Source organism: Callospermophilus lateralis, chromosome 4, assembly GCF_048772815.1.
Source record: "Callospermophilus lateralis isolate mCalLat2 chromosome 4, mCalLat2.hap1, whole genome shotgun sequence".
Lineage (NCBI taxonomy): Eukaryota > Metazoa > Chordata > Mammalia > Rodentia > Sciuridae > Callospermophilus > Callospermophilus lateralis.
This window is the reverse complement of record NC_135308.1, coordinates 90,517,553-90,544,697: the sequence shown is the minus strand read 5'-3', so window position 1 is coordinate 90,544,697 and position 27,145 is coordinate 90,517,553. Positions and strand designations below refer to the sequence as shown.

Below are 27,145 nucleotides of genomic sequence, written 5' to 3'. Positions count from 1 at the left end.
ACTGTTTTTGTTATTATGATTTAATTGTTTACCTTGTAAACAAAATATAGATGTATTTTTAAAATATTTCAATCTCTGGTCTCTGTTTTTCAATTTATGAGCTTAGTCCACTTATATTTATTGTAACTAAACTTGCATCAATTATTTTATTTGTGCTTTCTATTTGTACATCTTCTATGCATCTTTTTCTTTTAAATTTATTATGTATTAATTTTAGTTAGAATTAATGATAGTTATAATTCATCTTGATATGTAAGATCATTTATAGATATTATATCTTTTATTAGAAAAATGGGAAGTATAGGGATTAAAGGCCTTCTTTGGGTAGGCTGCCTGGATATGAGTTTCAGTTCTTTTACTTGCTATGTCTCTACACTATAGACATGCCTTAATTTAATTATCTGTAAAATGGACATAATGAAAGTATCTATTTTGCAGAAGTTTTTTGAATTTCAATGAGTATAAACAGAATTGTGCAAAAATCCACAAGAAAATGCAATTTCAGAGAAATTAAATAGATATTAATATAAACACCATAAATACTTTTGGTAAAAAGCAAGTGGATGGAAAAAAATTGTATAGTCAATCTGTTTAGTCTTTTATTTCAGTAAAACATCTACATAAAATTAGAATTTTCAAAATGTTGACAACTTAAATAAAAATTATTTCTAATCAAAAAAGCAGTGTACAGTTTTAGCAAAGTGCCCAAGGTATTGCATAATTCATCTAATTAAATATTGTCATTATGTGTAGGCAAGTTGCTGAGCTTTGTGGTAATAAGTATCAAGTAAATTTGGTGAAGTAAAATTAGCCATACTTTGCTTAAATTGTGGCCAGTAATGCAAAACTTACTATTGAATGTACTTGTGATGTATATTGTACATTTCTCCTTGACTAAAAGATTCTAAACTTTTGATTACATAAACGACACTATGTTCAATGGGTTGTCCAATTACAAAAATATTTCACATTTTCAGCTCAAGAAACATCTACCATGGCCTTTCTGGTAATTTCACACATTTTATTTTCAGTGACAAATGTTCTAGTGAGTGGCTTACTGTTAGAGTGTCCTTAGCTGTATGTAGTACAGTTGGACAAGCATCTGAATATTATGTTCCATCAGAAATTGTGAGGCGCGGCATGCATTGTTACTCAAAGGACATGATTTCTAACATGGTAAGGAATGGAGCTGGATATTAACTTTACCCAAATATGGCTAGATTTAGGGACAAACAACCTAATATGGTTGTTTGAAATACTACATTTGTTTTTGCTAGCAGGAATAATGCATTATGTTCTTCCTATCACTAAATGACATATTTGTATCACTCACTAGGTTTACTCTTTGCATGCTACAAACCAACAAACACCAAAACTTAAGCTATTCACACCAACCTAGCAAGTGAAAAATAAATTGAATTAACACTGGGAAATATTGAATAAAAGAAATTTAAGGCTATAGTCATGTTAATTTTCTGCAACCAAACAATGCCCAGAGTTTAAGGAATAGCTATATACTTAAATTTTTAATCAAAATGTATAATTTTATTTTTTGTGTTTTTATATTTCTGGAAGAAGAGCATATACAAGCTTATATCTGTAAATAAAACTCTTTCTTTCATTTCTATACCTTCAATATATGTTGCTTTATTGTTGGTAACTGAGGTAATGCAAAGTTAGTGTACTTAATGGCACATAATGCCTTTCATTGGAACTTATTTTTTTTTAAAAGAGAGAGAGAGAGAGAGAGAGAGACAGAGAGACAGAGAGACAGAGAGAGAATTTTTTAATATTTATTCTTTAGTTATCGGTGGACACAACATCTTTGTTTGTACATGGTGCTGAGGATCAAAACCGGCCACACACATGCCAGGCGAGCGGGCTACCGCTTGAGCCACATCCCCAGCCCGGAACTTATTTTTTAATTCCTTTTTGCATTTATTCCATTTGAATAACAGAATTTGCATTCTTATCATCAGTGATATGTACTGAGTTTTAATGTTATTTCCTTAGGGGCACCTCAGGGTTCTTATCTCTATCCATCAAATGAAATGTAAAAAATCTAACTCCTAATATCATCATCTCTTAAACTAGAATCTGAGGAAAATAATACACTGGGTGTGAGGTGGGATTGGATGGCTTCAGTTATTTGCTGTAGTTTAGGGAATTACTTTGATGAAAAACTATGAATCTTGAATGGAAATTAAATAAAGCTTATATCAGTCAGCTTTTCATCACTGTGACCAAAATACCTTACAAGAATATTTTAGAGAAGGAAATGTTTATTTTTGGCTCATATTTTCAGAGACTCAGTCCATGGTTGGTTCACTCCATTGCTCTGGACCTGAGATAAGGCAGAACACCATGGTGGAAGGGTACAGTGGAGGGAAGCTGCTCAGCTCATAGTAGCCAGAAATCTGAGGTAGAGAGAAAAAAGGAAAGAGCCAGAGATTGAATTATAATCCCTAAGGGCACAGCCTCAGTGACTTATTTCCTTCATCTATGCCCCACCTGCCTTTAGGTATCACCCAGTTTTCCATTTAAATTATTAGTCCATGAAATTAATTAATCCACTGATAAATTTATAGCTCCTTTAATCTAATCATTCCATCCCTGATTATTCCTGCATTGCCACATGAATTTTGGAGGGCACACCTCACATCTAAACCATAACATAGCCCAAGATCCATTGTATTAAAAAATAATAAACTAGTTACTATTTTAAGAAGCTAAGTAGACTTTTCTAATAGTGAATATATTCTTACATCATCTCAATTGAAAAATAGTAAGCATTTACTATGTATGAGGCATTAAGCTGGGAATTGTGGAAGACAGTATGAGTTAGGTATGCCTCTGCCTGTTAGGCAGTTTAGCCATGGAAACAGACACAAATAATCTCAAACAAATAGGATAGTTATATGGCCTATAGAGAGAAGGAAACATGGGTGAAAACAGTAAGTACTTTTATCTCCTTGGTTTTTTTAGCATTTTCTCTTCTCTTGGTATGGAATTACTTTTCCCTAGAAAACTGAAAGGTTGATTCTCTTCCCTCCTGAATGTCTTCATATGTCACTGTGTCATGGACTCATTGATTCCACACTTACACTTTCGGTGCCCATCCAGCATTCCCTTTCCTCTGTCCCTGATTTATTTTTTCCATACCACTGCCTGTATAATTCATCATATTGTCCTTAGAAACTGTAATCATGCTTGGCACAAATTGGGCATTCAGTGAATTAATGAATAAATACATTTTGCTTGGGAAGTTTGTATAGTCTTCTTAAAGGCAGTGGTTCCAAAGGTGGGTTTTGAGGAAAAATTACTCTTGAGTCTAAATTAGGTGAAGTATTTTGGGGGGAGTCATGGATTTTAAAAAAATGTTTATTTATTTATTTATTTATTTATTTATTTATTTATTGCTGCCTCTATTTAAACCATATAAAATGGTGTAATGATAGAAGCATTCACGCTCATGGTGAAATTTTTACTACGGTCAAGCAAATTAACTCACCTCACATTGTGTTTTTTTTTTTGTCTGTCATGAAAAAAAAAAAAAAACTAGTGTCTCAGCAAATATCTAGTATACAATAAAATGTTATTAACTGTAGTCCTCCTGATGTCCTTTAGATCTCCAGACTTACTCATTTTACATCATTGCAACTTTGTGCTTTTTGGTCTGCATTTCCCCATGCCCAGCACCCACCCCCGCACATAGTAACCACTGTTTCATTCTGTTTCTATAGAGCCTACTTTTGTTCAATTCTTTGAGTGACATCATGCGATATTTTTCTTTCTGTGTCTAATTTACTTCATTGAGTATAGTGTTGTCCACTTCCATTCTTGTGGCTGAGAATGGACAGATCTCTTTATCACTTTATGTCTGAATAATATTCCATTCTATATGCCACCCTTTCTTTATCCATTCATTCATCTATGGAAGGATACATAGGTTGGTCCTGTACCTTGGCTACTTTGATTAATGCTGCAGTGACCATGAGAGGGATTGAAGGGATTTCTACAAGATACTTATTTCATTTCCTTTGAATTTTTGCCCCAAAGAGGAATGGCTAAGTCATATAATAGTTTTATCTTTAAAATTTTAGGAATGTTCGTATTTTTTTTCATCGTGACTGTACTAATTTACATTCCTATCAGCAGCATAAAAGGGTTCTTCTTTTTCCATGTCCTTGCCAACATCTCTTATCTCCTATCTTTTTTATAACAGCCACCCTAACAGGTGTAAAGTGGTATTTAATTGTAGTTTTGATTTGTATTTCCCAGACGAGGAATGATGTTGAATACCTTTTCATATACCTCTTCACCATTTTTGTGTTCTTTGAGAAAACATTTATTCAAGATTTATGCCCATTATTTAAAAATTGAGTTTGTTTTCTCATTTTTTTATTGAGTTGTATGAGTTTCTTATATATTTTGGACATTAAACCCAATATATTTTTTTCCCTGTCCATAGACTGTTTTTCATCTGGTTGATCGCTTTGTTTGCTAGGTGAAGCCTTCTTAATTTGACACAAAACCACTTATAATTTTCACGTTAGTTGACTCAACTTTATGATATTTAACCATTGCCAAAGCCAATGTTAAGGAAATTTCCCCTTGTTCTTATGGAGTTTCATGGTTTCAGTTCTTACATTCAGATATTTAATTCAATTTGAGTTGACTTTTTTGATATACTGTAACACAAAAGTCCAATTTTAGTCTTTTGCATGTGTATATCCATTCTCTCCCACACCACTTATTGGCAAGACTGCTCTTTTCCCCATTAGGCATTCTTGGTGTCCCCAATGAAAATTAGTTGACACATATGTTTGAGCTTATTAATGGGCATTCAGTTGAAACTTTCCACTATTCAGTGTAGTCTCCAATTGGAGTACAAATAAAATAATAAAATGTTTCTTAGTTGGAAATAATCTTAAATTTATGGAAAAAGAGCAAATCAAGATAGGTAGGAAATAGAAATATTAAAAGATTTCATAGTCCATTGTTCATTACACGAAATAAATACTTGTGGTATACAGAATACCAGTAAGAGAAAAACAATGAAGGTCACAATAATTAGGAATTGTTTCAAGAAATTTTGAAGTAAACGTTAATAATACATGCTTTTATGGAAATTAGTCATTGGAGTGAAAAATTTATTTTATTTTCGATTTTTCTTCACTCAAGTATTATAGAAGTTTTTCCTATTACTCTATCAAACAGCACAGGATGGCAGTTTCTGTTTAAATATCCTTCCACAGTAGGGGCTGGGGTTGTGGCTCAGCAGTGGAGCACTTGCCTGGCACATGTGAAACACTGGATTCAATCCTAAACACCACATAAAAATAAATTAAGGTTATTGTGTCCACCTACTAAAAAAAAAAAAAAAATTAAAAAAATCCTACCACTGTATTCTCAGTACTATAATGTTCTGTTTCATCTCTATTTTAAAATCTATTTTCATATCACTTAAGAAATTCATATACATATAAAAATCCAAAAATATTTTGTGTAGAAAACATAAAGCAAAATAAAATGTAATATAAAGCTAAAAATCAAAATCAAAATGCTGCCCTTTGTATAAAATATAGAATTTTTATCTTTTGAATATTATCTCAATATGATTTTTTAACTGAGAAATATATGGTAATGTATTTTATCACAATATTTTTGTACTTATTGCAAATTGGCATTTCTATTTTAGAAAAATTCTGTTTTGTTTCTTAAGTTTTAGGAAGAAGCAAAGAATTTATGGTTAATTCAGTGATCAAGTTTTAAGTCCTCAAAATCAGTTATTTACCAATTAGTTGTCCATATTAACAAAATTGAAAATAGCAACGCCTGAACAATTAATCTTCAAGAGGCTGGATAAAATATAAATGGAATTAACATTTGCAAATGCTTTATAAAAGTACAAAACATATCCTAATATAAGACAAGATCAGAGCACACTCAGTCCTGTATTAGGTAGTAGTGAAGGTACATTTTTGTAAGGTTTTTTTGTCGTGGCTATTTTTTAATTAAAATAGAATTCACATACAATAAAAATCACTCTTTTAAGGTGTACAATTTAGGTATTTTCATTATATTCACAAAGTTTTGTAACCATCATAATTAATTCCATCATATTTCATTACTCCAAAAGAAATCCTTATTTCACCTCTTGTCCCAATTGATAATTTTTAGATGTAATTTTTGAAAGAGCTTGTGTGGAATTGAAGTTAATATTGCATAAAATTACTAATAACTTTATATTTTAAGCCACTGAGCAAACATTAGAGATCAGAAATCAATAATAGTGAATCTTATTATAGAATCCTGAGAAATATAAATGGAAAACTATATTATATTTTATGCTGGCCATTATATTTTGTTTTCTCTTTATTTTCGTGACAATTGACATATTAACCCATGATATAAAATAAGATTGCATTAGTATTTTTAAAGCCTGATTTTTTTCACGTGAACAGACACACACACACACACACACACACATATGCACACTCATTTGTACTATGCACACTCATTTGGACTATGCTATTTTGTTCAAGAAGCTTGATGAGTAATACAAATGGTCACATACATTTCATAAAACAAATAAAGTTCATTAAATTTTGAATTCTATCAAGCAACAGCTGTGTAAAATGATGTTGTTTTAAGAAATTGCAATGATATTAGGATGATAACTGAACTCTAAGTAATGCATCCTTGGAGACATTTTAATTGTTAACTTTTAGAAATCTTTTATTCAGCTTAAAACTTTCTGTGGCAAATGAAATACCTGTGTTTCTCCCCTTTTCCTTCACAATTGATTTCTGAACTTACACCACCTTTGGTTTTTGTTGCCACCATTAATTTTCTGTGCTAATAAACAGGGATTTTTCCTAAATTCATCAAATAACCTTTGCTTAAGCGTCTATTATATTCATAATGAATGTCATTATTTTGGTTAAAATTTGACATAAATTTAATGTATCTTAAAGTGGTGCTTTATAAAAATACAGTACTTCAGTTTTGAAAATAAAGTCAACTATTAGAGAAGAGGAATATTTAAGTCAAACCTGCATAGCATCAAGAGTGAAATATCATTGCCTTAAAGTGACAGAGGGCTTAATTCTAAACATTTGAAAGTGGTTGTATCCTAGTAACAATGCCAACAATAAGCACATCATGCAAAAGTAAAAATGCAGTAGTGAAATGAGCCATTGAAAGGAAGAGTCAGTGACCATATAATATTTCAGTTTCCATTATATCTAGTAGCAATCTGGTTAAAAAGAAATGACAGTTGCCCTGAAGGAAATAAAGTGGAGGTATTATTGTAGTAGTAGTTTGGAAAGAAAATTGCACTGTGTCTTGACTGGATTATTTCTCTATCCTTGCAAACTATCTTCACCTCTCTGTGGTGCTGTGTCTTGCCTTTATACAAATTGAGTTTGTATCATCTAAACTCATAGGGCCCAGGGGCCCTTTGGTGACAGGGAGGAGGAGAAAAAGGGGAATTAGAAAAAGAAAATGTGACAGGCAGTTTTGAAAAGAAAAGCAATTTTCCTTGTGGGTCTGTTCCTAAATAGGAGTTCTTCAATGCAATATTTTGCTTCTCCAGAGCAGTCACTCAGAATCAAGTGCATGCTTGTGCTGTGTGTGGGGCTTGGCACTGACAGGTTTTATTTAGGAGGGGTGGGAGTACAGGGGGATCGGATGTGAGGAAGTTAGTATTTTGGCTATATCAGCCCTGGAGGCAGAGTTAGCACTTGCAGTGGGACAAAAGTATTTGTAGTCATCAGATAACTTTGCAGTCAGCTTCAATAGCATCACTCTTTTTTTTTTTTTTTTTTACTATCTTTTTTTTTTTTTTCATTTTGGCAGCCAAGCTCTTAGTAGAACCATCTGTCTTTCTATTAGTATTTTTGAGGCCTGTTTTGAAGCCACTTTGCTTGGCAAAGTCACTTTCATCCTTGGAAACGATTTTTTAAAAAAGTTCTGTGGCTTTTTGCCGAAGAAGAGTACTATGTAAAAAATCCACATGGCTGTTCATTTTTGTTCTCAAAGAATATGGCTACTTTGTCTTTGTCTGGAATCAAATGAAATTAGAGGTGATACAATTGCAATGTGACTGCTGGGATGTGAGAGGCAGGGATTGCAATTTTAGTAATGTTTTTTATGTTCCCCTATCCCTCAAGGAGATTTTCTTTAGTCTTCCTAGTAGATTAATTGGAAGATAAATTTACTGCTTTATTTTAAATTTTTTTTTCTAAAGACCATTGCATTGAGTAAGATAAACTGACAAATCAACTTTCTGTTATATGAAATGAAGAGTCACAGACTATTAGTGGTCATTGAAGATCCCAGGCCTCTTCTTGCTAATGGTGGAAAGTTAGCGTTGTCATCCTGGTTACTCCAGTTTGGGTAATTATATGCTGCCTACCTAAACCCCTCTTGTAATCTCATTTGGATGTTATATTCTTCATTTTCTCAGAAATGGCTGTGCAGTATTGCTGTGTGCTTCTAAACAGCTGCTGTGCTCCCCACTGAAGGTGACTGAATTTCAGCTGTAGGTGAACTGATCCCTACGGGTGATGTGTGCTTGAACACTACAGCACTCGTTGGACTGACTCTTGAGGAACGTTTGAGAAGTTTCAGATATTACAGCTTCTTTGTAATTGTGCTGACTTCAACCATACAGCTTCCTTTCGTTTTAACTTTTGTGTGCATAGTTTAAACAAATCATCTCCTATCAAAACTTTGTGCTACTGGAGTGCTCTCACAAGCCCACCGGCACAAGTCCTGCTCCCTGAGACCAAGGAGTTCCTCCAGCCCTTTGATTCCTCTATTTGATTCTTGTATTTGGAGAATTCTGATGTCTTCCAGGTCTCTCTTCCTGTTCTCATGCCCAGAGCCCATTGTTGGTCAAAAGGGGTTTCAATGTCTTTTAAAACCAGTCCTTGCTGAATATCTTCTCTGCAACTGCGTTCCTCTTCTCTAACTTAAATGCTAGAATTTACCTTTTCTGGTCCTCAACTAGAGTGACTTTGGCACTTTCTAAGGAAACTCACAGAAACAGGAAGTCTGACAGCATTATAATTCATGTAGCCTCATTTAAGTCTTAGCATTTTCTATCCCTCTTTTTAGTTGTCTATCATTAACTTTCTCTTTCATTCCTTACAATAGACACCCTAAAATTTCTTACCTTTGCCCAGTACCCTTCATCAGTCCCAACCCCTCATTTCCAGGATATGACCTTGCCTTTCTCCCTGGGGATATGTCTTCTATCAGGTCTGGTTTCTCTTACCTTCCAATTTCCCTACCTATGAAAGGTGTGTGCCTCTGCTCATCTATATAGCTTCATGATTCCAGAGAGGAAGGATGTGGGGCTCCTATTGAAACTAAGCCCTCCATCTCTGTCTTGCCTTCTAACTTTCTCGGAAATTTGACACACCAATTAGCTCACTGCTTTCCTGTACTTAGAGCTCTCGATGTCTTAGCCAAAGATGATTGTGCTCAAAATGCAGTTCTTTTCAGAAAGCCTTTCCTTCACCTTCCCTCCGTCAGTTGTTCCTATCAAAGGTCTCACTGCACCTCTAATCCACGACTTCCTAGGAGGAGTTTACATTTGTCATCTCCTTTTCCTTGCCAGTCATTCAGTCCTCAACTTCTTTGCAATCTGGTTTCTAACCTCTTTTCTAATGGACTGACGTCATGGCTTCTAGTTATCAATTCCTAGAGACACTGTTTTGATGGCTAAAAATACTCTTTCTGCTACATTTTTCACTCAGTTCATGTGTGTGACCTTGAAATTCCCTTGTTTGTTTTATGCCTCTGTACTCAGGATTTTTTTTGGGGGGGGTGCGGGGGGAGCCCCAGGGATTGAACTCAGGGGCACTCGACCACTGAGCCACATCCCCAGTCCTATTTTGTATTTTATTTAGAGACAGGATCTCACTGAGTTGGTTAGCACCTTGCTGTTGCTGAGGCTGGCTTTGAACTTGTGATCTCCTGCCTCAGCCTCTCCGGCTGCTGGGATTACAGACATGTAATCCCAGCCAGGATTTTCTTTATCCTAGTTCTATTCTGCCCTTTCTGTTCAAGCTCATTTTAAGCTCTTCTCTCTATATCTCAGATCCTTTCTAGATTATCTAGTTCATTCTAATCAACCAATCGACTAATGACTTCCAGAACCAGAGCCTCTAAGGATCTTTTCCCTTAGCTTCAGACAGGAATGTACCTCAGCTAGAAAGAAATCTTCAAAGGAAACTCATTCAGGCACTTAAAACTCATCGCTGTCCATAACTATTGTCATCTTTGCATGAAAAATAACTCTCCACCTTTTTTTTAAGTTGTTTGATACCACCATAAATAGAATAACATAAAATCGATGTTACCCTTTGATTTTGTCATTCTCGTCACCTCTGAGTCTTGCTATTTTTTTTTTAACCTAAATATTTCTCGGATTTTTCACCTCATCTGTAACTACAAAAGATCAAGCCTTCTTCCTTTCTCTTGCATGGGCCTCTTACCTGGCATCTATGCTAGGCCTCTGGGCTCTCTTCTCCATATATGCACCAGAGTATTCTGTCCACCCTCCCTAATCACTTGTAATGTCCCAGAACCTAGGCGGAAATTTCAAGTTTCTTATCCTGATAGGCAGACAGGTATAGGCAGACTTCTCACTACTGGTTCCCTCCACCAACTTTGCTCTTCCAGAATTCTCCGAGTATCTCCTTCACATGGTGATTTTTTTGCCCCCGTTTCTTTGTTCATGTTTCCCCCTCTGCTTAGAGTTCTTTGTGCACACACCATCACTTTGCTTAGCTCAGGTGTATTTATCTCTTCAGTCACTCTACTTGCTTTTCCTACCTCCATTGGAACCTAGTTGACGTCCCCTGACTGTGTTAGGAATCTTCCTCTTGTGCTGCCCCCTAACCTGTGCAGGTCTCTATTGTTGAATTCATGGTGGTTTGCTATAATGACCTGTCATTTTACCCTACCAGGCTTGAAGGACCTAGATACCCAAAATTGCATACTCTGACTAGTGAATGTTGTTTGAAAAAAATAAACTGAAAAATAGACTCATGTAACTAGAGGCCATATTAATAATTTTAAACATCTACTTCACATGTTAATTTTAGGAAGCAACCACATGGTTTTACAATGCAATAGTTATATCAAACATGAAATATTTAACTTAGAAAATTGAAAGGTATCTACTTTTTCTTTGCAAGTGTGATATGATTAATTTGTGTTAAATTCAGAAAATCTTAAAGGGCAAGACTATTTTATTTGAAGTTTAAAAATACAGGAAATAGCTTTACAAATTTATTATGGTTTATTCTAATTTGTAAATAACATGCCCTCTGTAAAAAAAAAAAGACTCAGATTTTGTGACAAAAGTATTTTATTGAAACTTAATTAAAAATGTCACACATTTTTAACCTTAATTAGGAGTTTAAAAGGAATTTTGTACAGTAAGTAAAAGAAGGAAATGAATTTAGCAGTGATTAGGATCTAGTAATGCTCAAAAGTAGCAAATATATAGAATGAATTACTAACCCTGTTGTCAATTAGTTTTAAAATTTGTCCAGAAAACATTTTATCATTTTGATCTAATGTATCCCTTTTCTTCTGGATGGTGGCTAAATTTTAGCACCAATGAGCTAAATATTAATTAAGATAAAGAAATTTTAGTTGTTGTCATTATTTCTGTTAGTTATGGTTATAATGTTACCATGAACACTGAATGAATGAATACTGAACACCTTCTCCTACTGGACACTTACAGGTTTCTTTGAGCCTCTGGTCATAACATTTTCATCAGCCCATCCATCCATAACCTTATTTCATGTATGTTACTGTTTCAAGTCAGCTCATTTAATATTTACTACCAATTCTTTAACACTGAATTCACACATAACCTTACTATAACTCATGTCTGGATGAAGCTTACCTAACATGTCCACTTTCTCCACAGTGCACATTATACTTTGGAACTCTAGACTGCATGTTAGCACAGGTTTACGAGCATTTCAAACAGTGGGATTATCAATACAGTTTTTCACTGTTCTTCACAGGTCTGCAAGTGACCATGAAAGCACTATTAGTATTGTTATTAGAGTACAGGTAAATCTTATCAAATAGGCAATTTTACAAATGCACAATCTGCAAATAATTAGGACTTTATTTTGAGATGTATATTTGTAATTACAGATATGGATTAACCACATATTTTGAATTATATTTATTTTACTGTTTACTTTGTTCAGACTATTAATAGTACAATACACTAGAATCTAAAAATAGTCTAAACAAAAGCTATTGTTAGGACTGTGAAATTAGTGTAATTTTTCATTTTAGTTCCTTTTTCCCCTTGCAGTTCTTCTTTTAGTGCACATTTTTTTTCTCCCCTGCTCGTCCCTTGCATTTTCTACTATGCAGGGGAAAATGCTAGAGTACAAATTAGGAAATGTAGTTCCAATGGTAACCTTGCTTTCTCTAAATGTAGGATCATGGACAATTAATTTGACCAAATTGGGTTTTATTTCATTATTAGCACAAAGACAATATTGCTTCATATAAGCTCTAGAGTCTTTCTCTGCTTTAAACTGTGTTACCTCTACATGTCATTCTTGAAAAATTTAGACGTTAAAGTGGATTGTATTATTAAAACAAAATGCACCCAGTAATTTAATTTATAACAATAAGAGCTTAAACCATACAGGTTTAATAAAAGCTCCCAAATTTATTGCAGCTTATTCATTAATTTACTAAAATTTTTATCTGAAAATTTTAAATTATGAAGTTATAAATATATAAAGTTATACATGAACTAACTGGACAAAACTGCCATTCACAAGTATGCCCATATACAAATAACCAGTTAAACAATAAAATTAAGAAAAATTTTCCTATGCAATGCTAATAAAATGCTTTTTATAAGACAAAGAACCTTAGAAATAAAATTACCAAGAAACTTCTTAGTTAATATAAAATAAATGGAGACTAGAATAAATTGAAACACATAACCTTCTTGGTCATCCAAACATTCAATTAATAAATTTCCTTTTTTACCTATTCTAAAATTAATTGATAAAATCCAGGCAATATTTTGGAAAAAGTAGTAATGATATAGTACTAGCCTTATGCATTATTAAAATACAGTGCAAAGCTATGGTAAGTAAAACAGCATGGTACTAGAACATGATAGGCAGGACTATCTGTCCATTAAAAAAGTATATAATAAAGTTCTAATATTTCTGGGTTGCTTTCTATTTGTTCATGCATACATCATTCAAAAGTCATAGGCATATCATGATATTTAAGACCATTTAGACATAATTGAAGGGTAGGATCACCAAGCAACTGGGACTTTATGTGCTGTACTTCTCTAGTGAATATATACTCCTTTCTGGTCATTAGATAACTTAAATTTTCTAGGGCCTTTTGTGGACATTTGGAGTTGGTGCCTGAAGATCTAACTAGGATGATGAAACTATTTAATCCATTCAGCTTCTTTATTTGTAGTTTGTTGGTACATGTCATAGCTGTAACTGCTAAGCTCTAAAAATATATTAAGAAACAAGTTATAGCTTTTTTTCTAAATGTACTTAAAGGTCACAGAAGAAACTCAATGCTGTATAAATATTATTCAACACAACATGTATTATATTCATTTTATTAAATTAAAAGTAAGAACAGCTCTTTCTGCCTATAAATTGAAACCATGGAAGTGCTTTACATTATGAGCCTCAAAAGTCTTTGAAGAATGAGCACATTCTTTTTCCAGGAAGAAAAGGGAATGAGGAATTACTTAAAATCAGAAAAAAAAAAAAAAAAGTACCATCGAATGCACTCAGGCATGGAAGAAGGTAGATAATGCAAGGGACTTTTAATGACCCACTGGGGCAACACTGAAGGATATGTGAAGGCGGCAGAAGAAATCCCTGGAAAAATGGACTGTGGAAAAATTGTGAGGAATCTTGAATACCATGCTGAGGATTTTTTTCATTTTTCCCCAGATGAAATAAAACCACCAAAAGATTTTAAAACAAGAAGGGAATATAAAATATAGATTCCAGACTCATATAGAAGAAATTTATGAGGAATGAAACGTTTAATATCTGTTACTATTCTTAAGGGTACCAGAATCAGGCAGAGTCTCCCTGTCCACTATTATATAGCTAGAGGTGCTTTGTAAAGGACAAAACAATTTGTTGACAGTGACCAAAAACATTCTTTAAAACAGTGCTTCTCGACCCTGGATGCCCACTGGAATCATCAGACTTAAAATAGGCCAATGCTGGATCTTAACCTTGATGATTCAGATTTATTAGGTTTGGGACGAATTCTGAGCATTGGGATTTCTCAAAGCTTGCTATACATTTTCCAGTTAAGAACTGGTATGCTAAAAGATGACCCTATTGTTCCTGCAATTCTGAACATAGTTTACCTTAAATTTCAACATAACCTGAAATATGGATGCCTCTTCCCACCCTTGTATATATTTCGTTTGAGGTTCCCTTTCCTTCTTCTCTCCAAAAGGCTTTTATAAAGTTTATGATATATATTGTAACCAATGGGGTCTTAGAAATGAGGAGACAAGCTATATAAGCTATACAACTTAGAGTTGTATGAAATATGAAGAAGATGTAGTCCCTGGCCATTGCCCTGAACCAGTATGGCCAGCTTATTGTTTGTTCTTTTGCTATGTGTTTCTGCCTGCATCCTCTGCTCAGGCTGAACGAACCCCAGTGCCGTTTCACCCTGTTATATCTGTCTCTTGCTTTAGGCTACTCGTTCCTCCTGCTTGCTCAACATACATTCTCTAATCTTGGAGTCCCTCCTCAGTTGGATTCTCCATAAGCTTTTGCCTTCTTCCCTGGTATCCTAAAACGATGGTTGTAGTGGTACAAACTTCATCTCTAACCATAAAACACCATCTTTTTGTTTCCCTAGTTGTTGTCATCTCCATTAGAGTTTCAGCCCCTGGGTCATCTCCTTTGTAGTGGCAGAGAGAGGTGGAAAACCCTTTCTCAAAAGGATGATTAACAATTTGGAGTCATTATTGAAAACAGGTCTCCCATTCTTACAGTCCCTCTTTCTTTCCCCCACTTTCCCTTCCTCTTTCACCACCCGCTCCACGGCCCTCCCCCACTCCACACATTCACCAACCTAAGTCTCGAAAATAGCTGTTTGACTGTGAAAGATGAAATGAAGGAGAAACTGGAGGTGGACTTTTAAAGTGGGAAATGAGAACTAGAAGATTCATAAAAAAAAGCTAGGAACGTGTAATGCCAATGAGAAACAGGTCTGAGAGGCATTATTAGGATTACTCTCTGAATCAAATGTTGTTATTTTTGTGTGTTTTACTTTTTTTTAAACCAATATACCCTATTAAAATTAAAGCTTCATGGACCTGTATATTGTTTGTCTTATTCACTATCATATCCCTGATGCCTAGCTCATTTTCTTACACAAAGAAGGTACTTATTACATAATTTCCAAATAACTTCCAATGTGTGGAAGAATTAGTAAAGGGGAATGAAGTGTCAGATATGTGATTTTAATATGATCCTAAATTCTCATTCACATACCCAATGACAAACACTTGTCAATAATCGTGTTCACCAGGGAGATCTTACTTGAATATTTATTTGAAAAGAATAATTCTCGGTATTCTAGTTAATGACAATTACCCCATTAGTCAATACTGGGACATAGCTGCAGAAATTACTACATTGCTTTTATGTTTCTAAAATTCTTATTCAGTTCAAAGAAGTCAGTAATTCCATTGTGCTGGGTTATTTATTAACTGATATGAACTGAACCCTATACTCTGAGAGCGACTCCAGCAAATTAGAGCACATTACAAAGATGGCAAACCAAACAGAATTCATGTGGTTCAAGGAGTGGTTCAGTTGTTTCAAAAAGTCAAAAGTATAATACAGAGGGTCTGTGGAAGGATTCCAGGGACTGGATGTAGACCTGGTTTTGACTAACTCTGTGGCCATGGGGAAGTCAATTTTCTTAGGCACCAGTTGTCTCCTCTGAAAGAAAGGGAAACATTTTAGTTGTTCTATGAATTTTTTTCCAGGTCTATTATTCACAAATTGTAAACTTTCAATATTATGTGACTCTTAAGAATTGATTATTTTAATTTTGCTTTGTTTGGTTGTGAAATAAGGAGGGTGGGAAGTATGGAGCACCAAAACTTCTACTCTTTGATTCGCTCTATCACGTTCAGCAGGTTCAAGGTCAGCTGCCGCCATTAATGATCCCCGTATTCCCTCCTGATCAACGGACACTGGCTGCAGCTGCCCAACAAGGATTCCTCCTCCCTCCAGGCTTCAGCTATAAGGCTGGATGTAGTAAGTACCATTGATTTTTAATTTGGGAATGGGTAGAGGGCATGTCTTTGACTTGGGCAATTTAATATTACTGTTACACCAAGAAATGAGATCTCCTATATAGTATTTTTATTTTGAAGAGGAAACACATAGACAGTGTGGAAAAGAATTGTATTGGTATTTATGAGAACTTAGATTATTTTTTTGCTTCTGAAGCCAATACTAGTACTTTATAATTCAGCTTCATATGTTCTATTTCCTGTATAATCTTAAAATATGGATGTAATTTGGAGGTTTGTCTTATTTTTTTCATAAATACAATGAGAATATGCTTTTCAATAGTTGTCTATTGCCCAGTAAGCTAAATCCAAACTGTTAATGTAAGTTACTTAGCCCAGCATCATGTGTCTCCCCTGTATATTCATGGTCAAATTTCTCACTAGTCTTCTTTCAGTTCGTAGAACAAACCATATTCCTTCTGGACATACATCAAGAGTGTTTACACTCCGTGGTGTCCTGAACCTCTTGCATATCAGATTGAGGAGTGTTTGCCTGATGTCGGCTAGGTCTCTTTCCCATGATTCCTTTGGATCCTTGTATGTTTCTTCTTTCATTTTAATTGTAAGGTTTGCAAGGGTACTTGCTTATTCTGTTTTACTCATTGCTGTATTTCAACTTAGAGCGTAATAGTCAACTATTTTTAAAATGTGTTAGTCAGGTTTTTTTACACAGTGACCAAAATACCTGACAAGAATAACTTAAAGGAGGGACAGTTTATTTTGGGCTCCTGGTTTCAGAGGTTCAGTCTACAGTGGGCCAACTCTATTGTACTGGGCCTGAGTGAGGCACAAGGGCATAGTGTAGGAAAGCTGCTCAACTCATAGCAGCCAGGAAGCAGAGAGAGAGAAAGAGAGAAAGGAAACAGGGATAAAATGTAATTCCCAAGTGCATGCCCCCCTAGCAACCTAATTTTCTAGCTGTAGCCATGCCCACCTGCCTTCAGGTACCACCCAACAGTACATTCAAATTATTAACCCATCAAATAGATTAATCCACTGAAGGGTATACAGTTTTCATAATCTAATCATGTCACTTCTGAACATTCCTACATTGCATATCATGGTTCCAACATAGGAGCTTTTGGGGGGGGACACTTCATATTCAAACCATATCAGAGTGAATGAACACTTATTACAAGCAAGACAGAGAACATAATGCACTAAGAAGTTTCACCAAGGTAACTGTATTACTTACTAACTTTAGGTGTATATAATTTATATGCCTTTTCCTCTTTTTTTTACCCAAATCTATATTGCACTTTGCTAGTTTGTAAACAAACTAAGACTTCATCTTTAAAATTATAAATAGCCAAATACAACCTGTATTCTATTAGATAAAAATTGTAACTCATATTCCAAAGAGAGACTAGACTTCTAAAATAAATATTTTCTAAAACATCATCATTACTATGACCAGAATAAATATAGAAAAAGCAAGTTTACTGAAGTATTTTCATTGATAAGTGTAGAACACCATTGAAAAATATCAGTGAAATATTAGCAATTTAGAAATTTATGTAGAATATTATTTTTAAATGCTATTTGAACCTAGCTCATATATATGTTACTAAACTTTCCCATTCATTTCTTGCAATGAAACTCTGCCTAGCATTACTAAAAATCAATTCTAAGTTTCATACTGGGTGATGTTTTAATTTTTACACCTTGGATATTAATAATTATTCCCAGTCTTTAAACTGTTCTCTATATCATATTGGAGAAACAGGATGTGACTTTTAAACCATACAGTCATTTAGTATGAATAGATTGCAACTCTGGGGTTAAAATAAAAATGATTGGAACTTAAGACTTATAAAAATATGTACTTGTATTGTTTTTGATCTTTTAAAACTGTGTTTCATTCTGGACCCTTAATTTGTTTATTTAATGTTAATTCCCAATGTTCTAACTTCGTTAATCATCAGTTCATCCAGAAGCACCAAAATATTTAAACAGTTAAAGAAACATTTATTCTATATACTTTAAATTTAAATTCTACAAATGGAACTTTAAAATCTAGTGTTACACTGAATTCTGAGTTTTAATCATAAAAGATTTTTTTTTTAAATTTTGTTTCCATTTTCCTAAGGGATTACTTTTCACATTAAACACATGTCGCCAATGTGTTTTTGGTAACCTTGGTTACTAAAATGAACAACAACAACTAAAAAGACATTTTTAAAAATCCTGAGTTGCCTCAGACTGCACCTGCAATATATACATATAGACTAGTTCTCTTTTTAAAAAAAAAATTAAATAATTGCAGAAACAAGTTCCATTAGCAAATATTGTGCTGAAGAGAATAACACATTGAGTATGAACAATAGCATAACTGTAGGCCAGGAAAAGGTCAAGAACAGCAGTCCCTCACTCCCATTTGACAGAGCAGGAGTGCTGAATTTGTTCAGTATTAATGAAATATGGCTTGGAGAAAAGTTCATCCTTTTAAAAACTGTTAGTATATTAACCATTTGATAGTCATATCTTCAGTGTCTAAAAAAATTATAAATGTTATCACTTCTTTTATAATCTTGGTAATAAAAGAGAATAATTTTTTTTACCACCACTGGCAAGCGTGAAACTGGCATCATGCCAAACTCTCGAATTAAAGAGAAACCAGAAGCAAAAGAAAGTGCCACCCTTATTGATCCTGTGACACTTTGAGGCAGTTTAAATGAGGAGCTGGGTAGAAGAGGTAAATAGACCACTCTCTTCCCTCTAATCCCACTACAGGAAGGGATGAGAGGGAGGGAAGTAAATCTTGACATCTCCTTTCTTCAGTGGGACTTCCTGTTTCATTCCCGCAATAATTGTCAGCCTGATTTCTCTGGATGCTAGTTGTTTTAATTGAGTGATGTTATATAGTTCTCAATGACAAAGACTGAACAACCCTTCTTGCTGTTAGTGTCAAGTAACAAAAACTCAGAGGTCTTATTTATCAGTCCATTCATAGAACATATTGATGATAGATTTTCTTATTTGGAGTATGTGTCCCGATAAAAATACATAAAGTAAATAAAAATCTCTGGAATTAAATAGGTTACTTTCTGCATTCCCAGCAAATAAGAAATAAACTAAAAGCACAGGTTGAGGAACCTAATCAATGTAGATTGAGTCAACATATTATACTTTCAGAAAAAGAAACTTTTAGTTGGACTTAGAGAGATTATTCCCTTAAGAAAAATAATGGTAGAAAACATGATGCAGAATAGAGGTGCACAAAATACAGTTGTTGGGTCTCTTTTAATTGCTAGAAGGGACATCTGTAAACAAAATTAGAATAAATTAATGGTAACTCACCCAGAGACTTCAGAGCAAACTGACTATATACTAGAAAAGAAGCTTTAAAGAATGTTAGAATCCACTCGTCTGTGAATATTCATAAATACTGAGATATTAAAGTCAGAATCTCAGATTCTGTTTGGACATTTGGAATTAGTTAAATCAAACACAAAAATATACATTATGGATGTATATACTATTACTGCTTATGCTACTTATTTCTTAAAATCTAAAACTACTTGCAGGGGCTGGGGATGTGGCTCAAGTGGTAGCGCGCTCGCCTGGCATGCTTGCGGCCCGGGTTCGATTCTCAGCACCACATACAAACAAAGATGTTGTGTCCGCCGAAAACTAAAAAATAAATATCAAAAAATTCTCTCTCTCTCTCTCTCTCTCTCTCTCCTCTCTCACTCTCTCTTTAAAAAAAACAAAACTACTTGCAAACTTTTGAGGAAGTGAAAATAATGGTATATAAATAAAATAATTTCCCTCCTGTCTGTTTCTCTCACATGTGTGTTCACGCACATGCACAAACACGTAGAGACCTTGAAAATAATTATGTAAAATCACTGGTTTGATCATTTCACTCCATTCAGGGACTAATATATTCAAGGAAACATTTGGCCAAATAATCTGTATTTTTAACTTGTTAATTATATTTTTGATTAAATCCAGTCATATAGGTTACTCTATGGAAACACATATTTCCATAAAAAAATTAAAATTCTAATTCTAAATTTTCTTTGTGGGTGTTCATTTTTATCAGAAAACAATCATGACAGCCTTTGAAATGAATTTTTAAAAACTAAGTAAGTCTTCAATTCTTATTTATAAAATAACTGGGTGTACAAAACAAAGTGGTCCAAGTACACTTTGCATGGTTGAAACATCCAAGAACATATTAATTTGCTGCTTCTGGAAAGTCTAAGTGGAATCCAGTTAGCCAGACATCTACGTGCCCACTGTGGAGCTTGTATAGGCACATATTTTTGAAATAAAAGTTAAGTGCCTTTGACACCTGCAAAACAATTTTTTATGTTATAGGGAAGATACCACTGTGATGTTTGCTCATCTTGGGAAAAAATTCTATTTTAAAGTGAGGGACCTAACTTTGAATGTGCATGTTGGTATTTTCTCAACATTTTAGATTTGAGAGGGACTTCTAAGATAAGATGGTTGAAGGGCATAAGTTTGGTCCATACCATTTTCTCTGACTCCCACTTTGGTTCTCTTTCCCCAACACATAGCTTCTTCACATATTGATGCCCTTAGCCCTCTGCCCCTCCCTGTTTTTCCTGTAAGGGTGTAAAATTTCCAGCCATATAATTGTTATAGTTAGGTAAAGCACCTTTTATGTAGAAATAAAAAAAAAAACTTCAAGAAAGTAAAAACCCAATAAAATATCTCATTTTCTACATATACTATATGTAGCTGTGTGAATGCATCACACAGCTATAGATATAGAATCTCTCCCATTAGATAGGAACATGCCTAGTGCTATGGTTCACAAATTGTGCACCAGGGTTCCCAGGGTACTGGAACTAATTCATGGACACACATGGAATATTTTAAAATTTCAAAGAAAATACAGAGGCATCTCTCTGACGGTATGTAAACTATCACATTTAAGTTGTTTGAACTTTACTACTTAATAACAATGAGTGGTTGGATATTTCTTTTATCCAGAGGGTCCTATAAAAAATTATTGGGCCACCAGTGCTGTTCCAAGAATGTTTGGGAACTTTCAGATTAGTCTAGCATATATTTGTTTTAAATATTATGGTGACCTTTTCTTTAACCTGGAAATTATTATTATTGAACTATCATATTGCCAACCACAGAATCTATTCTGCAAATTTCTTTTGCACATACAGGACTATGGACACTATTATAAAGACAGTTGATTCATTTATCCATACCAATTAGTTCCTCTATCTGTATAATTTCAAGCATTCAATTTTGTTGTTTGTTTGAAGTAATTAATCTTCGTCTGAAAGCTGAGAGGTGCTTCAAATGAGTGGACATGACTTGGAATCAGGTTTTGTCTCATTCTGCTACTTGTCTTTATGCAAGTTATTAAGATGCAGAGGATTTAAAGAAAACTTCTTTTCCTCAATTTTTAGCAATTAAGTGATACTATATATGAAACAATCCCTAGCACTGTATTGTCTCATTCAGTTATTTGTAACTGATAAATTCCAAGATAATATAATGCCAGAAAACCAGATCTTGCTTCAAAAAAGAAAAAAAAAAGAATATAAAACCACACCCAGAATTTAATTTAATTGCATTCCATAATTTATCTAAGATCAGACTCACTTGCCACACCTAAATGAACTTCCTTTGAGGAAAATAATAACCATTTATAGCAGAAGTGAACAATGTTAATGGAAATGTGTGTGTGTGTGTGTGTGATTTCATACAAGCTTAACTTAGCTATTTCATTTTAATCACCAAGTTTGAAACTCTTTCCACTGTCATTTTCCATTTGTCTATTTACCAGAGCTCATGTTAGAAAGATCATATGATTTTTTAGAAAGTGATTTAGTCAGTTTTGGCTGTATGAAATTAGAAATACATACTCATTCTGCATTTTAACACATTGATTAATTTTTCAGAAATGTGCTAAATAAAATAGCCATATACAGTTACTGATTGCAATACTTAATTGCCTTATGAGATTAGCTTAAATAAATAGAAGTCGATGAGCCAAGCTTTAATAAACTTAAAATATGCTGTATTTACTCTTCATCAGTTTTCTGAACAGTGTTTCCGCTTTCAATAAAAAAGTAAACTCTCAGTTAATTAGTTCCTCATACACCACAATAAAATTAATGTTTAGGAGTTAAATACCATAAACTTCCTCAGGCGTATTTGCTGATGTGTTCCTGTTTTGAGTTAATGTCACATGTTTCATTGTTTAATGGGGGTATCATGTGGGTTCCATTATATCTCTCTGCTGCAGCGGGTCCATGTGTCTGGCATTTTAGGAGGCTGCACGCTCATTTTTGCTTGAACTGAGTCATTGGTGTCAGCTGACATAGAGGTCATTGACAATCAGTACTCAACAATCATCAAATCACAAACTAAAAACCATTGACAAGGGTACACTTTTATCAAACTGAAAAATGGGAAACATGTTGTCAAGAATACATGCTGCAAGTCCCTTGTACCTAAGCAGAGGGAAGAGGATCAGCCATATCTTCAGACTTCTGTATTGTGCATGTTGGAATTATCGTGACCAAACCTTCTCCCTCCTTTCTCTCTCCTACCCAAATGTTACAAACCAAGACTTTGGGAAAAGTTGACTTAGTGTCAGGATTTTTAAGTGTTTATTCTTGCAAAGAGTTGCTTTGGTTACTGAACAGATAATAATTTCAATTCCTATTTGAAGGAAGTATCTCAAAATATGCAATGATTGAAAAATGAAGATAACAAGATAACATAATCCTTTCTTTCATATATTCTTCAGATTTTATTAGACCATAGCTATATCCAATACTTTAATTCATCCTGTTTGCTTTATACCATAAGAACATAATTCATTTCAAAACTAAAGCCCATTCAGCTCAGTGGTGTGGTTCTCTTCCTTGACAATGGAGATGTCAAAGAGGAAAAGTAGCTAATGGCATTCTGTGCTATCAGCCAAGAGGCCTCTAAGTATGGTATCACCATATGAATTTGCCAGCCAAGCCTAACCCTTACATTTCTAGGTTCATGTCCTTGTTGCTAAAGCAAGAATAGAATCTCATCCCAGGAGTAGACACACATAACTAAGCTCATTGAACTAAATATAATCCTAGAAGAGCAATATATTGTTTTATTTGAATAAATATAATTGCTAAGGATACCGGACAATGAAATTCTCTGGTAAGCATGCTCTGTCACAACAGATAGCCCCAATAGAGAGGAAATGCTTTGTCATAAGATGGATTGGAAAGTACAGAAGCAGAAATATATTTAATAAAACTACCTGAGATACCATTTTGCTTTAAACTCTTCAATAGATTTCTACTTTTCATGAGAACTGAAAAAAAATCTTGCTCTTGGGATATCATGTGGAATAGGATAATGCATTAATTTGGATACAGATTTAGCTGCTGTAAAAGGTCAAGATAATACTAGCTTAAATATGTTAAATATGTTTTTCACTCACATAATAGTCCAGCCTTTGCTCGTGTGTTGTTTCCATAATGTCAGGTCCTGGGCTCATTTTTTTTTTTTTTTTTTTTTTTTTTTTTTTTACACTGCCTTCCTTGAATTGTGACTGACATCTCATGGTCTTGACAGCTTACCCAGCTATCCCCATTCCAGCCATTGGAAAGGGAAAAGACAGTGGGGAGACTGCAGCAACCTTTTCAGCACTACAATTTGCAATAGTTTGTTGTGGTTGTATTTTCAAAGAATATATTTTTTAAAAATTTAAATATGTATAGTCAGCTCATAATACCCTTCACATTTTCTTCTAATACATTATAGGTAAAAATTGCTGATTGCACAGGCCTCAAACCATGTAGAAGTTTATAAAAGAAAAATTAAGTTACCTGCCTGCTTGCATTCAGACACTCCTGTAATCCCTCTTTCCATGGCTAACTACCCATTAACAATTTGGTACATATTTTCCAAATATATACAAAATATTTATCTATTATATATCTAGATATTTAGCTACACATCTATTATATAAATATTAAATATCTGTTACATATCTAGACTACAGGTATGTAACATGTAGGATGAAATATGTTCTGTAATTTATTTGCATTTTCTACTGATTCACCCTTAAGTTTGCCTACATTTACAGTTTCAAACTATGCTACAATGTATGTTCATATTTGTACCAAATGAATTATTTGTGTGACCATTCATGTGATGCGTTTATGGTATATAATATCCCATTTCAATTTATTGGTTCATTTTTTAACATTTTTATCTGAAAGATTACTTCTTAGGTGTAATGTGCTCTAAGTTGGTTAGTGGAGGGTATAAAACTTTCAAAATTGACTGGTTCACAGTTTAGCTATGAATAAGCATCAATCAACTTATAATAAGAAACTATTAATTGTCTGACTTTAATATAAATCTGTCATAAAATAAAATTAAACAAGGTCAGAAGAACTTGGTAGTCACAGTCCCTGTTTATATTATTCTGTGTCCTTAGGCAAGTAGTTTTCCTTTCTATGTCTCAGCCTTTCAGCTCTCAGGTAGCCACAGTGTTGTCTGACCTCCCCACTTTATGAGGATATTGTGAAATTTAAATAGGATAGGTGCAGGCATTTCTGAAAAATTTAAACTATTATGTAAGTGTCACACATAATCATTATTTATTAAATGTGTAATCACATTTTGAAAATCTAGAATGTGTCACAATACAGGATTATATAAATTTATTTATGTGAGGTCACTAAATTAAGACTATTCCAGACCTTTGCATTATTTATTTCCATGGAAATTCCATAGCATTTCTTAATTTCTGGAAGTCTAAAATTTACCATTCTAGTAGAAAAGCTCTGGACCAGGAGTTATCACAGATGTACTTCCCACAGGCTTACTATTGGTGTGGTTCAGGAAGCTCCCTGTTTTCACCTGCAGACCACAGACTCTGGACACATTGCAGGAGGCAGGATGTCTGTCAGAAGTCCTGATAAACAAAGTAGAATGGCTTAAAGATTGTCAAGAAATTAATACTTCCTAACCCTTAATGTTAAAAGTCAGAAATGAAAGAGAAAAACATTCAGTTTGGTCTTAAGTGGCTTGTCAGGATGCCCTTCTACCAAATTCCTACTTTCAAACACTTTACTCATTTTGGGTGCATATTCTCTATGCCATCCATTTCCTCATAAGACACAGGTAAAATTTAGCCATTCTATTATAACTCAGATCTGGATGGAGAAGCAGTGCTTAATTAATGATTCTCTTTGAGCAGCTTAAAATGAGTTATTTTGCAATAGTTTAAATGATGTCCTAATAGAAATGCTAGAACACAGAAGAGGAAAGAGACTTCTTTGATTCATTGTCACCTTTTCAGGGATACTCAGATTTTTTAGATAATAATACAGGAATTTTCATTGGTATTAGAATGCTCCAATTAATAGGCAAAGAGATAAAAAAAGCTGTATCTTTTATATTTTGAGATATCTTCCCATTCTGAGAGGTGTTTCTTAAAGAGTTCATAAATTAATCTCTTTCTAAGCTGGCCATCTTGGTAACTACTAAATTAAGTAGGATAAAGTTTTCATTTTCTATGCTACATTAAATAGTCATAAAAATATATTTTATTTTAAAAATCTCTTATTGAAAAAATGTTAGCCTGTGACAAACCAATTAAGAACTAACAATTACCTCAGAATGTCTTCTTTCAAAAAAAAAAAAAAGCTTATAGTCAAACAAGGGCCAATTTATTAATTTTACTTTCTCAAATAAAATTTATATGAAATATTTATATTCATTACTTACTATTCCATCAGAGTTAATACAAAATATTAGTGTTTCTCATAAAAAGTTTCAAATGTTGAAGTCATATTATGCTATTCTAGCATATACAAGAAGGCCTACAGATTTTCTGCATTTAAAAAAATAACCTTGAACTCCACTTGTGTAAGCCATGTCCATTGTTCTGGGTTCCACAAGAAAGTTTAGGAGAATTGCTATAAATCTAACTACTTAACAATAAGGAACAACATATAGCTGTACTTATTGGTATAAGGAGGCAAATTTCAACCTGCTTGAATTTCAGAAAGTTTAAAATGATACAACATAATCATAATGTTGAATGATATTTTATCATTTCTTCATATGAAATGTGTTTTCTATTAAAATGCCTGAATGGCTTCATAGTAATGGATGCTTTTGGTGAAAAGATCTGGAAATATGCATATCATTTAATATCTGATTAGAATATACATAAAATAAAAATTTACAAAAGAAACTAATTATGGAATACAAAAATATTGCTGTATGAAAACATGTCACAGGAAATTCATTTATTCTTATTACCTTCTCTGAGTCCAACTTCCTCAAACTCCAAACTCTAGCTTTCTGTGTCCACCTGCATTTTCTGACCTTTGTCTGATCACTTGTAGCTAAATGCTGTATTTGTTTTAATTAAACTCTGCATAAAAAATTAATTCATTACTTATTTTTGTAATTATTTCCTTATAATCTTTCTTCTACTTAAACTCTTGATTTTTTGAACACTGTCTCCAGTCTTAATTATCTGTTAATTTCTTAATTAAATGAATTCTCCCTTGACTTATTCAGTCAATAAACATCTTAACAGTCTTCAATAAGTTGGGCATTATGCTAGGAACTAGAGAATCAAAGGTGAGTAATATCTAACCCTGCTTTTAGAAAGTTGGGGAAAATGAGATTGCTATGGTCTAAAGGTTTATGTCCTTTAGAGGTTAACGTTCTCAAACTTAAAGTCATGGTATTAAAAATTGAGGCCTTTTGGGGTAGCAATTAGTTCAT

General features: G+C 33.7%; 1 protein-coding gene across 12 annotated transcripts in view; it reads left to right on the top strand.

Annotated features, from left to right (window-relative positions):
* The window catches only part of Sox5 (SRY-box transcription factor 5), a 967,314-nt gene that overhangs the window by 821,714 nt on the left and 118,455 nt on the right, over nt 1-27,145 (top strand). For 10 of the 12 annotated variants that reach the window (XM_076854205.1, XM_076854204.1, XM_076854203.1 and 7 more), the window contains one exon: nt 16,232-16,355. In XM_076854205.1, coding sequence (XP_076710320.1) covers nt 16,232-16,355 — 124 coding nt within the window. The remainder of the gene's footprint in view (nt 1-16,231; nt 16,356-27,145) is intronic. The other 2 variants (XM_076854212.1, XM_076854209.1) reach the window with 1 other exon arrangement.